The sequence below is a fragment of the Caenorhabditis briggsae genome, assembly GCF_000004555.2.
Source record: "Caenorhabditis briggsae complete genome, chrX, whole genome shotgun sequence".
Classification (NCBI taxonomy): Eukaryota; Metazoa; Nematoda; class Chromadorea; order Rhabditida; family Rhabditidae; genus Caenorhabditis; species Caenorhabditis briggsae.
Window position 1 is genome coordinate 11,423,445 of NC_013491.2, and position 12,834 is coordinate 11,436,278.

Below are 12,834 nucleotides of genomic sequence, written 5' to 3' on the forward strand. Positions count from 1 at the left end.
AGCAATTTTTAACAAAGTTATGAATGTTCGAAAAAATTCTCCTCACCACTTCTCGCCGCTGTATATGATTAATCAGTTCTGGTGATTGATATCAATTTTTAATCAAATAGATTTTGCGCTCTAATCAACTCGACCCCCTCAATCCCACTTTCAGCAACATGTATATCTTACCTTCCAGCACATAAAGAATATGTAGATGGCGCGGCTGGTCCAATCGATGACTGTGATGTGGTCCAACTGCTGACTTGGCGTGGAAGCGTGAATTATCATAATGAACATAATGAATTACATTCCTCTGAAATCATAATTAATTAATTACGTGGACTGCAAGCATGAAGAAAAGGACGAGAGAAAAGTTGGAGCCAAAATGAGATGGCTCGCAGGCCTATGTGTGTGTGTGTGTGCTTTTCTACTTCTGTCATGGAGAGCTTGTCGCCTCCACGGCTACTGCTTGGAAAATGAAATGCGAAACTGGCAGGAGAGGGGGGGAGGCGTCAACAGACTTCTTTTCCGAACTGAGAAGAGTCCTTTCCAAAACAAAGGGTTTTTGGATCTGTGAAAAGATGGAAATGACTCCAGGAAAACCTAAAGACGCGTTCGGTGAGTCGAAGCCAATATTTTTTATGGAGGCCGCCGCCAAGAGAACGAAGAAAAAAGCGTCGTGTGTGGAAAAATAGGTCGTATCGAATGGCGAATCTCCGATTTGAAATGAGCCTTCGCCTTGCTCGGCTCACTTCCTGTTTCTTAGCGACATGTTAAATACATGCTGGAAAAAAGAAAGAAAAGGAAGAAGAAGAAGAGGATGAGGTTGGAAGTAAATAGGACAGGAGACGAGGCGGGCCTATAATTTTTAGTCCCCCGCTCCTAGCCTCCGTTTGGCGACAGAAAAGGCCAACTGACAGAAAAGACGAAAACACGCCTCGCTTTTATGGGGGCCATAGTGCGGGCTGTCGCGGCTCCTCCCCCATTCGTTCGCGATTTGCATATTCGCGGTCCGGCCCCCTAAATGTCTCTGGTGCCAACGCGAATCGGGTGTTAGTCGATTCAAAAAAAAAAGAGGCGGAGAGAGGAAAGGTAGAGAGAAAAAGGAACAGAAAAAAAAAACGAACAAAGATGGTGTTATTGGGGGCAGGTAACTTCTCAAATGTGTCTGTTCAAAAAAATCGTACAGCTACAGTATCCTTCGGTTTGTCAGGATAGGTACATGTGGGTGGAGGAGGAATTCTCCTTTTCTTGGAGAATGGGGTGATTCGAAATGGACTGTTGCCGAGAAGGTGATACGGTAAGTTTACTTTTTTTGTTAGCATCATGAAAAAACTGGTTTCTTCTGAAAATAGGGCTGTCAAGATGGACACGGAAAGTTTGAGGAATTCGAAAAGAAAATTTGAAGTGAAGGAAAAAGAAGGTATACGGTAGTGAAGATTTGATGATAGGGAACGAAAGAAGTCATCACTTTTTTTCCTTTTTCTGATGAAAATTATTAGTTTTTCTATTGATTTTTCTGGTACACGTTCCACTCACATTCGATATCAGAGTTCTTTTTGAAAGCACATTGATATGCTCACTGTTATCAATTAATCTTGCCTAGACTATTTGGAAAGTTTTGAAAAAAACTCTGAAAAAAAACATGCATGAGAAATTTAACACTCTCACAAGTAATTAAGTCAAGTGCGCCTTTTGATTTTTGGTTCTTTGGTCAAATTGATCAGCCATCCTGGAAAAAATTTCGATTCGATACCCCTGCCGGAAAAAAAAAACCAATTCCCTCACAAAGAACATTAGTTCGATTCCAATTTTAGTCAACTAGTTTTTTTTTGTTGATGGACTCGTTTTTTCTCTCGTCGCCCTTCTCATTTTCCATTGTCGGGAGGTCTTTTCATCTTCTCTCCTTTTCCGGGTATTGAACACCCTTTGTGGAGAGTGCGGTGGTTTCGAAAGTTTTAGTTATACATCCACGAATTGTTCTTCTTCCCTTTTGCAATAGCTATAAAACACGGAAAAGGGCTTCGGCCGCAGCAGCGTTGTCTTCCGTACGGGGTGGTGGAGAGGAACCGAGAAAAAGCACTTGAAGGAATAATTCATGGGTTTTATATAAGAAAATGGGAGAGAAATGGAGTGAAAAAAGAATGTTCGCCATTCCAAGCTTCTTCTTCTTCACGTTTTTTTCTCCACAATTGGTGTCATTTTAAAATGAGGAAAGATGGGTGGTGACGAATGAATTGCTCAGAAACAAACGGTTCACATAGTCAAGATCCGATGTTCCATGTCTACAGTATCCACCACTCTTCTTGATTCTTTTCGTGAACTATGTTCCCTTTGTATCTAACCGAAGCATTCAAATTCAAAATTCCGTGCGCTCCTGTTCCAGTCACAAGGTTACACCGGATTATACAAAGTGCAATTTTTTATACTAAAAATCGTGAAGTCAAAGGGTGCGGCACGCGTCGCTCAAGATACCAGGCACCAAATACAAAATGTTCGAAAAAACCTCAAAAGATCACAGATTGGAAAAGAGCAAAATCGCTGAAAAATCAGAAAACACTAATGCTCAACAAGATTGTCGCAATTTTCAAAAATTCGAAAAATCATACTTTCGAAATTCGAAAGACCATCAAAAAACACTTGGTGCGTGTCGGAGTGCATTTCAAACATTTTGAAAATTGGAAACCCATCTGTCTCCCACACATCAGGAAAATTTGGGTGCCCACCCCGGAAAAATTTGAATGTGCGTCCCCTTCCGATGTTTTTTGATTCTTCTCTTTTTTTGCGACAGACAGATTTGGCCACCTGGTGTGCCCATGGGGGTCTTTTCCCGATTTTTCCACAGAACTGTCATTTTGCCCTTCTAGGGGAAAATATATCTATACCCCATTCGCACGTTACGCCATACACCTCGTTCCGTCCCCGGTCCGTCCGGCCTTTCACAGGTTGACAAGGCTAATGTTCTTTGTGTGCGGCCCCCGGAGAGAAACGGTGTCTGGCGCGAGGCACATGGAGGTCTTTTTGAAGGGTACTACACTTCAGTCGGTTCATCGCAGAAAAAGGAGAAACGCATCACACACTAATTTGGTCGTTCGCTTTTTTGTTCTTCTCTTTTTCTCTGTTGTCCATTCATCTCTAGGTTTAATTGCTCGCCAAGGTAACAGATCCCCATTATTTTTTTTGAAAGCATCTTCGGTCGTCTGGCCTTTAAAATGGACTAAGGAAGAAAAATAGTGCAGCAAATGTCAGAAAACGTTGAAGGATCGATACTGGATGAAATTTCAAAGCGGATTCACAAAATTCTGAATCTTTCTTTTCATCCTGGAACGCCGTAACCAGCATGAAACTTGATGTTGTGTATTAGATAACTCATCACTTTTGGCAAATTTCTCAAATTTTTCATTATTTGAAATCAACATTCTTCCAATATTCTAGAAATATTGAATTTAGAAAATCCATACGCAGGAAAACGAAAATTGCTCACACCCACAAAAATTATTGAAATCAACGTTTATTTGATAATCAGAAAAATTTGAAATTCTCGATGTCATGCATAATTGAATTTGGGGTAACTGAAAAATATCGAAACTGAAAAATACAAAAACTATTTCATGCTTCTGAGGATATATATTTAACAATTCTAACAATGCTAGAATTCGAAATTAACAATTTTAAAATAATAGGACCTGAAAAACTATCAACCAAAAACGTGAAATATATAAGTATCTAAGACTGTCAAACTAGACTACCACAAATGTTCCAGCAGAAGCCCACCGTACTACTTTGAAATCAATAATGTTGACTCATTCAACAGACACCAAAAATTTACCAACTAATAAATTATTCATCCCAATATTACCAATATTTCATCACTTGGCAAATTTTTTATCTTTCATAGGAACTGACAAGGGAACCACAACACCTCGTCAATTCAGATTTTGATGAAAACTTCAGGATAGGTTAAGAATAGCCTATTTAGACACCCCTTAAATTTTTAGAACACGCTCGCCAGTTTCAGCCGAGTTATTTCAGTTCAAAGTTTTAGTACCGAATTCGTTGATTTGCGTGCTTTACCACACGTTCCCTCTCCAAATTCCCTACGAAGTTAGTCCAGATATCGCCTAACATCTAAACGCATTTTAAACATAGTGAAAATGTCGGCGGGGTGGTGTCGGGGATGTGTGCTGGCGCCAGTGGGCACGGTGCGCAAGTTCGTTCCCTCTTGTGGTTTTTTCTTTTGTTTTTCTTTTTTCCTGATTTTGCGACGTTATTGGATCCTTTTGGTGCAAGTTCTAAGTTTTTATTGATTCTAGAGAGTAGTGAAAGAATTTAGAAAATGTTTCTTGTAAAGTTTCGAAAAATTTTTTTAAGTCCTCAATCACTGGAATTCAGCAGTTTTGAAGCGTTGTTTTGGGGTCTATACGGACCATGATCGCTAAATGGAAAGTATGCAATCAAGAGAAAGGTTATATATTTGTTGTATCATGAAAAAAAGTTTGTAAAAATATCCCACCCAAAAATGAGAAAAAATATCAAATTTTTTCAAAATTTTTTTTTGAAAAATTGCCTGAAATATGGAATTTCATTGAATTCTAAGTTTTACACAGCAAACTTCATATTCTGAAACCTCCTGGGAACAGAGAAAATTGACTTTGAAAATTGCTATTTTTGCACTGGAAATGCGATTTTTGGTACTGAAACTGGTGTAACTCAACTGAAACTGGCGAGCGTTTTAAAAAAATTTCAGAGGTGTCTAGATAGGCTATCCTTTACCTATCCTGAATTTTTCATCAAAATCTGAATTTGCGAGGTGTTGTGGTTCCCTTGTGAGATAAATGAGCTCGAAGTGCACATATAGAGCGAGATTTTATTAAGGAGATTTTGGACATCTTCACTGAAACGAGGCGAAGTGGGTATATGTTGACAGTCGTTAGTTTCTTCAGATTACGGGATTTGCGGTTTTCGAATATTTTGAAATAATCCTAAAAGCTGAACCACGTGGAACAGTTTTGGAAGTGTAGTAGATAAAGATTATATTCAACTTTCAGAAACTTCTGGATAAATTTTAAGCACACCGAGATGAATATTGCCATATTTGTATCATCGGGAAAGTAGAATAAATCAAAAAACCAAAGTTTGGGCTGATATTCAGATTTCCGAACATGGAAAAAACTTAACTTTCCCAGAAAGGCTTCTCTAGGTACCGTAATAAAAATTGCTCCGAAATTCCAATAGAAACCATCGCCGTATGATCAAAAACCAATTCTCGACTAGCCGACAATTACACCCATAATTTCTTACTGTAAATTTTATCAAGTTCATACATCTAACCCATTCTGCTGTGACCGTCGGTTTGGAATTGAAAAAAAACCAAACTGGTCCAAGTTTTATCGCATCATCTAACGGCAAAAACTAATTACTTTTTGGTATATGTCACAAGAAACAGCCCGAAATTTTTCTCTCTTCCTTCTCTCTCCAAATAAAAAGTATATATTCGATTTGTGATTTATTAGTTCACATAAAAAGCTGTAATTTATAGTCCTTCATGACTTTTCTGACGTGCTGGGTGTGTTTCCATACAAACACTACACAAACGAATCAGCAAGATGAAAAACGGGCAAGCGGCTAAGATGATGCCCTTTTCGCTTTATCAACTTCTCGGAAAACAATGGATTATATTCATAGAATGATGGTCACAGAGGGAATACTTGATGGCGGCGGGAAAACGAAAGGCAGCGGGTCTTGAAATGATATGAAGGGATTTAGGAAGAGAGTGGCGCGTATGGATCCCGCTTTCACTCATTCTCCTGGACGAGAAAAGCAACTTTCGTTTTGCCTCTTCCCGGTTTTTCACATTCATTTAGGTCACCTTATCTCTCGAATTAGTCGTCTATTTCATTAGCCGATAGGTGATTATTCGGTGTCCCCCCATTGGTCCATGCTGCTTAATAAAACGAATTTCATATTGGCACTAGCCATTCTTGGCAGCAGCTATGCCAAGGAAGAAGAGAAAACACCCGGAGAAGAGAGTAAGTTTTATAATCCACATTTCGAATTTCATCCCCACCATTTGCCAATCAAGCACATCTGCTCATCCAATTTCAGTGATTGATCGTTTAGCAGTGAACATGGCAGGTGCATTCGTCAAGAGTATGTTCCCGGAGATGGATCGTAAACCGACCGAAGCCCCAACGCCAGCTCCAGCTGCGCCGTCTCCATCTTCGGAAATTCGAAGGGCTCCTATCAATCCATTGATCTCTTCACTCGAAGGCTATTCACGTACGTTCTTCTCCACATTTTCAAGGACGCACTTGTTCTTCAGAACGGCCCGAAAAAAACTAAGAAGATGAATGAGACCACCCCTAAGAAAACCACCTAGTCGGGCAACTAGTCGGGGGAGTGAATGATTCAAAAAATAGATAGTAGTAATTGATGGTGTAATTTTGAACAAAAAGTCTATAACGAATTGTATTCTTTTAGGAATTTTTGGGGGTCTGAAAAATGTGAATCAAAAAAAATTCCAGCTCAATTCGCTGCATCTGAATACAATGCCATGCCACAACTTTCCCAAGCATCTGATACTCCAAGAAACCCATTCAGCTATCAAGCCAACCAACCATCAACCTACTCGGTTATGCCAGAGATGTCTCAAAATAAAATCGGTCAATCCACGGCTTCAGGCATGGAGAGTTTGGGAGCTCTTGCATTAAGCGGAATGAGAAATCCAGATATCTCTGGAATGCTGTCCGGAGGTGGTGGCACACCAGAAGCTATTAATGCAGTTAGAAACCAAGCGTATCTAGCAGAACTTTCCAAACATCAATCTGAACTTAATGCCTATAGTGCTAAGCAAATGGAATACCTGGACCAACAAAGAAGATACCAACAGGCTATGATTGACCATCAAGCTGGAGCAGCGGTATCTAAGAATTATTCGAAAATTTGGGTATTTTACATTTTTCCAGCTTCTTATGCAAAAACAACAACAGGAAATTATTGCCAAGCAAATGCAGAACATGAAGCAATCCTATGGAGTTGGAGAAAACGCTCCAGGAGAATCCAAGGATTTTGAGGAAAATGATAATACTGTAGGAGGCAGGGTAAACATCTCATCCTCTTATTTCTCCCGATTTACGATTATTACAGTATCTCACCGCGCGGGCCAGAGGAGCGAAAACGATGAAAGTGCCGACAAACAGAAGTTTGTCTTAGGCTTACGACCAGTAGCATAAAACTGACCATTTGCAGAGTTGGAGGACGACGATGTGATTGCCAATGACGAATATTTGAAGGAATATTTCAAGCAAAAGTACAATATTGATATTCCAGATGATGTCAGTCAACTTACAGCAGATGAGAAAGCCACGCTGAGGTTTTGTAGTACTTAATCTTATGATGATGATTCATTAAAAAAATTATAGAGCTTTGAAACGCGAATTGTCCCGTCAACAGGACAAAGTGAAAGAGAATGGAGTTTTCAAAACTATGGATAGTTTGAAGGGGTAAGCTAAACTTTCAACAATTACTCTGAAAAATTTCGGATTCGTTTTTTTTTTCAGAAAAATGATCAATGAGAGAGCATCTCCATCAAAAAGCACAACTCCATCTGAGGCTTGCGATCAGTGCATGCCAATGAACCTGAAAATGGTCAGAGGCGCTTGGACCCAGGTATGAAGACATGCTGGACCTCCATGTAAACATTGATTCTAGATCTATGGAAATCCAAAAGTCGTCAACAAAGTCTTTGGAACAGTCATGAGCCTGGAAAACATGAAATCGTCAACTGGCAGTATCAAAATGACCAACAAGAAAACCGCATGCGTTGGAATGGAAGTGGGAGCAGCCAGTAGTCATCGAAAATCGTCTAAGATGAACTTGTTCTTCCGCGATTCTGACGAAGGAAACGAGCTTCATGAGGTACAGGTGTAGCTTAGACATGTATAAAAACTCGATATTCTAGATGCGAGGAACAGTCACTGTCAAGGATAATATCATGAGTGTGGAAACCAATCTCTACCGTACCCATAGTAAGTTGGTCAGGTGGAAAATGTGTATCTCTATGAAAAACTACATTTTTCTTAATCTGAGCTACTTACAGTGTGTCTTGTCAAAGCCGGTCCATCGGAATCTGATAAGTTTGAATATGTGATTCTATCGGAAACAACTGGCAAATACGCTTGCAAGTGAGTATTTTCGGATCATGCAAAAAAGTTTATGTGTCCTTTCAGATCGTATCATGTATTCGTCAGGAATACGGACGAGTTCAATCGTCGACATTTTGACGATGTGTCCGAGTTTATGAGATCGGTAAGAAGACACACATAGATCAACATCAAAAATAAATTTTTTAGCAAGCTGACGCCATGCCTTTGGGTGCTCTCCCAAAATCATCTCTCTGTGAATTGGACAGCCCATAAATCAAATACTTCCCCTTAAAAAGCAAATCTCATGGACCAATAGAAAAGTGTTGAAGTCATTTATATGTATCAAATAATAATTGCTGTTTAATAAAATAAATGTGAAGAAAATATATAGAAACAAATAAATTATGAAGTTGGTATTTTTAATGATACACACGTCGTAACATACACGTCAAAATGTGACCTACTGGTAAGTCAGTTTCAGGAATTCAGAAGTCTTGTGAATAAATTTTGGTTTTGGTTAGTCACAATGAAGAGAATTGATCCTCGATGGGTGGAGGTGCGAGTCGCATATCACTATTCCGTCTAGCAATTACTCGATCCGTTGAGAGGTGTCCATCATCTATTGTTACCTGAAATGAATATTTTTGAGTGTGCATTCGCAGAAAATTAATTTTTAAAGTCAAGTGTAACAGTTAATACTGAACATGTGCGAAGATTCTTTTCCATGTCACTTGCTACAATGAACAAATTTAAATTTTTCGTTTATCTAATCAATTTTTGTATTGCCAAAAATGTGTTTGAACACATTTAGTTTTTTCATCAAAGTTTTTGTTCAAAAAAAACGAGAACTTTTTAGAAGTTTGCAGAAATTGATGAGAACTGAGATTTTGCCTTTGAAGCAATTTTTTAAAATTTCGCACACTATTTCGGATTTTTGTCAATGAGGATTCATATAATATTTTAATAAGTTAACAGCAATAAAAACTTTCAGTTAAAACCCCTCTGCATAAAATGGAGAAATTCCGTTTTCCAAGTTGAACACAATACCTTTGGAATGGTGGTTAAATTTTCTGTTGGATTTGTTTCAAAACAATCCGGACGACCCATATCTCCCGAAGCGTGATCCTCGCTTATTATGGAACTGCAAAAATTAATAATCTTCAAATACTTTCTCAATTACTTACCTGGCATCGGCTGTACATTCACTGTGTTCACTCATTGGTTGATGACTATTTTCAGAGTCAATACTTGGTCTTCTATTCGTAATGATTCCCCCTTCTAGTCGATAATTTTCATTTCCATTGCTGTCATGTTTGATCACATTGAAACTGAAATCTTCAATTTTTGATTTTCACGGCTTTTTAGATTACTTACATTGGCCCCCCTGACTTTTGACTCGTTTCTATTGGATAGATTTGAGCTGATTTGGAACGGCTTCTTAGATATTTGATAATGAAGAAAACGAAGAAAATCACAATCATAGCAGTGACGATGACACATACAGTGATTATCACATACATCCATCTGGAAGAAATGAATTAAAAACAAAATGTGCTTTAGAAGATTCTCACGATGGAATAACAGTTTCAGTTTGATTGGATGGGCTTGAAGTATCTGAATTAGTGGTTGCATCTTCTGTGGAAACTTCTGGAGCTGCTGTAGTGGACAAATCTCTGTTAGGATCCATAATCAAGGAACTGATTTCGCCGACAATTTTGTTCAATCCTTCCATATAGTTTTTCTCAGAAAACATGTTCTTGTATTGTGCTAATGCGTTATCAAGAGTTTCTTTTGAAATGGGGAGGTCTGTTCCAGTCTGAAATTTTTCGTTAAGCCTCCTTTTCCAATAGATCCCTAAAACTTACCCAGATAAAAGTATCTTTTGCCAATTCTACTCCAACAATCAACACATAATTTTTGCAAGACATACTATCCAGATTGAATGCTTCTCTGATGCCATGTCCAAATTGAGTCTGAAAAAAGTCATTAACCAATCGATATCCTATTTAAAAATTTACCAAGTCATTAGTAGTGATACTCTGATTGCTTGCAGAATGTATCCGTTTAGCGAGAAGCATGAAAATTTGAACAGGTCCCGTGCTATTAGAGCTGCATTCGGGGCTTGCGTTTTCCGTGTACTGGATTTTGGCGTCTTCCAGTTCTGAAAAAAAACAAAAAAAAAAAACAACTGAAGACGGGCGGATTTCTTTTAACTCACTAGCCATGTGCTGCTCAATATTGTCTAATATGGTTTGTCGCCACGTGTCAGTTAAAATATGATCCGGATCACAGAGAGTTCCATCATGTGGAACGTTGCATTCAGTGGAATTGGTTCTTGGATCAGGATATGTAAGAGGTTCCCAAAGCTGAAAATTTTAAATTTTCATAAACGAGTGGAGACCGAAGATTTTCATAGTTTTTTGGAATCAGGGTATGCATTTTGGCATGACGGTGTACAGTGATTAGTGCATTTATCATTCGATTTTTGGTCATTTTCAGGAGTATGTAGTTGGGAGGTTAAGGTTTCGCTTACCTTGAGAGCTGGACAATGTGTATCAGAGCTGAAGCCATATTTATAAAAATTTTTCTTAGAAAACCATTTTCCTTTCAAAAATCGATTGGATTATGTTTCAAAACGAAAATGGAAATGTACTGAATACTATTCAAATGATTTTCCGACTTGCAAGGTCGGAAAATGACTTTTGAACTAAATTTTCTCAAAAACTATGGACTGAAAATTTCTCATATTTGGTCACAGTATTTAAAATTCCTAGCTCTATCCATTCATGTGATTTGTGTCAAAAAACATAGTTTTTAAGTTGAAGAGCGGCAATTTTTGGGTTCAAAATTATATAATAATGCACTTGATATATTCTATCAACACACAACTTTTTTAGAATCCAAAATTCATAAAATGGACTGTAAACATAAATCGAGATTAGTATACCTATTTCATGAAATATATAATGATTTTCCAAAAAAAATGATTTTCCAAAAAGAAAACGACTTTCCTTCAATTTTCTCGCCTTTTCAGTAGATTTTGGGAAAGAAAACGATTTTCCAAGGAAAATGTTCATGAATACGGCCTCTGGATTGAAAACTTTGCCTCCACACGATTTATAAATTCTTAGTTTTGCTATTTGCCAATTTCTGAGAGACACCCATTTTTGGCATCTTTTTGTACCAAATGGGTGAAGTCAGGCAATATAATCGGAAAATAAATGAAAACTAAGAATTTTCAAAAACCCTGCGATATCATTGTATTTAATCTAGTTTAGTTTGACATTCTCCAAAGTTTTCAAAGCGATCGAAACCTTGACAGCCAAGCTCCAGACTCCTGAAAATGATAAAAATGGACTAAAAAATATTTTTTTGTTTATCTTCTTGACCGGTACTGTACATCACGTGACGGTAGCCACAACATGAAATACCTTAGTACCACAAGTTAAACTTCCCGAGAAGCTTTTAGAAGATTCAAAGTCCCCCCCCCCCAGCTTCATAACCAGAAATTGGAATGATATCATAACTTCTCCTATTTTGAAAGTATACATACACGAACTCTCAAATGTTGCATTAGTCTCTCTTACCGTTCATCTCAATCTGAGAACTCGCCACTTCATAACCGATCCCTTTCTCTATCTCTTCATTTGTTTTCGAATTATCATCGAAGAGACCTAGAGCATTGACTACTTCCTTTTTGTACAAACAATTCAGAGCTAGTAATCTTTAGAAATGTGATAGCCTCCTGTTTGTACAAGTTAGATGTCTGACAACTCTTTTTTTTTCTAATCAGATTGGCAAATAGAATTTTCGAAATAATTTTCATAGCGACAGGGCTCTCAAGTGGACGATGTTTCGCTGATCGCAAGAAAACAAGTACAGCGGACGGAATGACGTGAGATATAAGAATTTGTTGGAATGAAGCTTGAGGAAAAAAAAGAATGACCAGAAAAATATCAGTTTTGGAAATTCTGAGTAGGGAATGATTTATATTTTTCTAGGGAGAAAAGTAAAAAAGCGTTACCTCTGTATCAGCTCTGAGAACTGTCCCTGACGCGATGATCAGGGAAAGTAACGATAGCATTTTCAGAGATGAGTCTGAAACAAGGATTAATAATTTCAGAGATGACGAAAATTACAATAAGAAAAACTCAAGTAAAAGCTTTAAATAAGAAACATTATCAAAGTCAAGAACTGATTAGTATATCAAAATTTGAAAAAACTTGAAAAAAGTTATGAAAGATATCGATACAAAGGGAAAGAGCAACAACTTTGTTATCATTGGAAAATAAGTCTTGGATATGGGTGAGCACGAGCCAGGCAAAATGGTAGAGTGGTCAGTGCTGTTGACCGTTTCGACCCACTTGATATTTGACTCACTTATTCCTACCTCGCTCCCTTTCGTTCTCCCTATCTTGCACCAGAGGCTTGCTGCTCCCTCCTACCTCATTTTCTCCTATCTTTAGATTGTTCCTCAATTTACGGCTCCGCCCTTCTGGCGCCCTAATATTCCCTTCCACAATCCGACAAGCCGGCGTTCGTTTTGTCTCCATGTTCTATAACAAAACTCCTCCCGCCCACCCAGAAAAAATTCTTGCTCAATTTGTAACTTTGTCTTTTGATGCAAGTGACATAAAAAGAGTGGAGGAAGCCGGTATCCGTGTATTCGCCATTTTGCCGTATACACACAGTCTCAAACGCCTTAGGC

General features: G+C 38.2%; 3 protein-coding genes across 3 annotated transcripts in view; 1 reads left to right on the plus strand and 2 right to left on the minus strand.

Annotated features, from left to right (window-relative positions):
- CBG27753 overlaps nucleotides 1-279 on the minus strand; it is a gene marked incomplete at both ends in the record, with an annotated part of 1,666 nt that extends 1,387 nt beyond the window's left edge. The window contains one exon of the mRNA XM_045239787.1: nucleotides 172-279. Within this exon, the coding sequence (XP_045099592.1) occupies nucleotides 172-279 (108 nt within the window). The remainder of the gene's footprint in view (nucleotides 1-171) is intronic.
- A 5,641-nt stretch (nucleotides 280-5,920) lies between these two features.
- Nucleotides 5,921-8,399, plus strand: CBG14814 (the record flags this gene model as incomplete). Its single annotated transcript, XM_045239788.1, has 13 exons — nucleotides 5,921-6,011; nucleotides 6,088-6,261; nucleotides 6,507-6,901; nucleotides 6,948-7,082; nucleotides 7,129-7,183; nucleotides 7,231-7,354; nucleotides 7,404-7,484; nucleotides 7,542-7,650; nucleotides 7,693-7,905; nucleotides 7,943-8,009; nucleotides 8,081-8,165; nucleotides 8,211-8,289; nucleotides 8,334-8,399. The coding sequence occupies 13 exons, from the start codon at nucleotides 5,921-5,923 to the stop codon at nucleotides 8,397-8,399; spliced, it is 1,674 nt and encodes a 557-aa protein (XP_045095526.1).
- A 248-nt stretch (nucleotides 8,400-8,647) lies between these two features.
- On the minus strand, nucleotides 8,648-12,210 carry CBG14815 (the record flags this gene model as incomplete). The annotated part of the gene is made up of 9 exons (XM_002644752.1): nucleotides 8,648-8,755; nucleotides 9,174-9,267; nucleotides 9,311-9,454; nucleotides 9,501-9,650; nucleotides 9,698-9,942; nucleotides 9,992-10,099; nucleotides 10,145-10,287; nucleotides 10,345-10,492; nucleotides 12,151-12,210. The coding sequence occupies 9 exons, from the start codon at nucleotides 12,208-12,210 to the stop codon at nucleotides 8,648-8,650; spliced, it is 1,200 nt and encodes a 399-aa protein (XP_002644798.1).
- Between the last annotated feature and the right edge of the window lie 624 nt (nucleotides 12,211-12,834).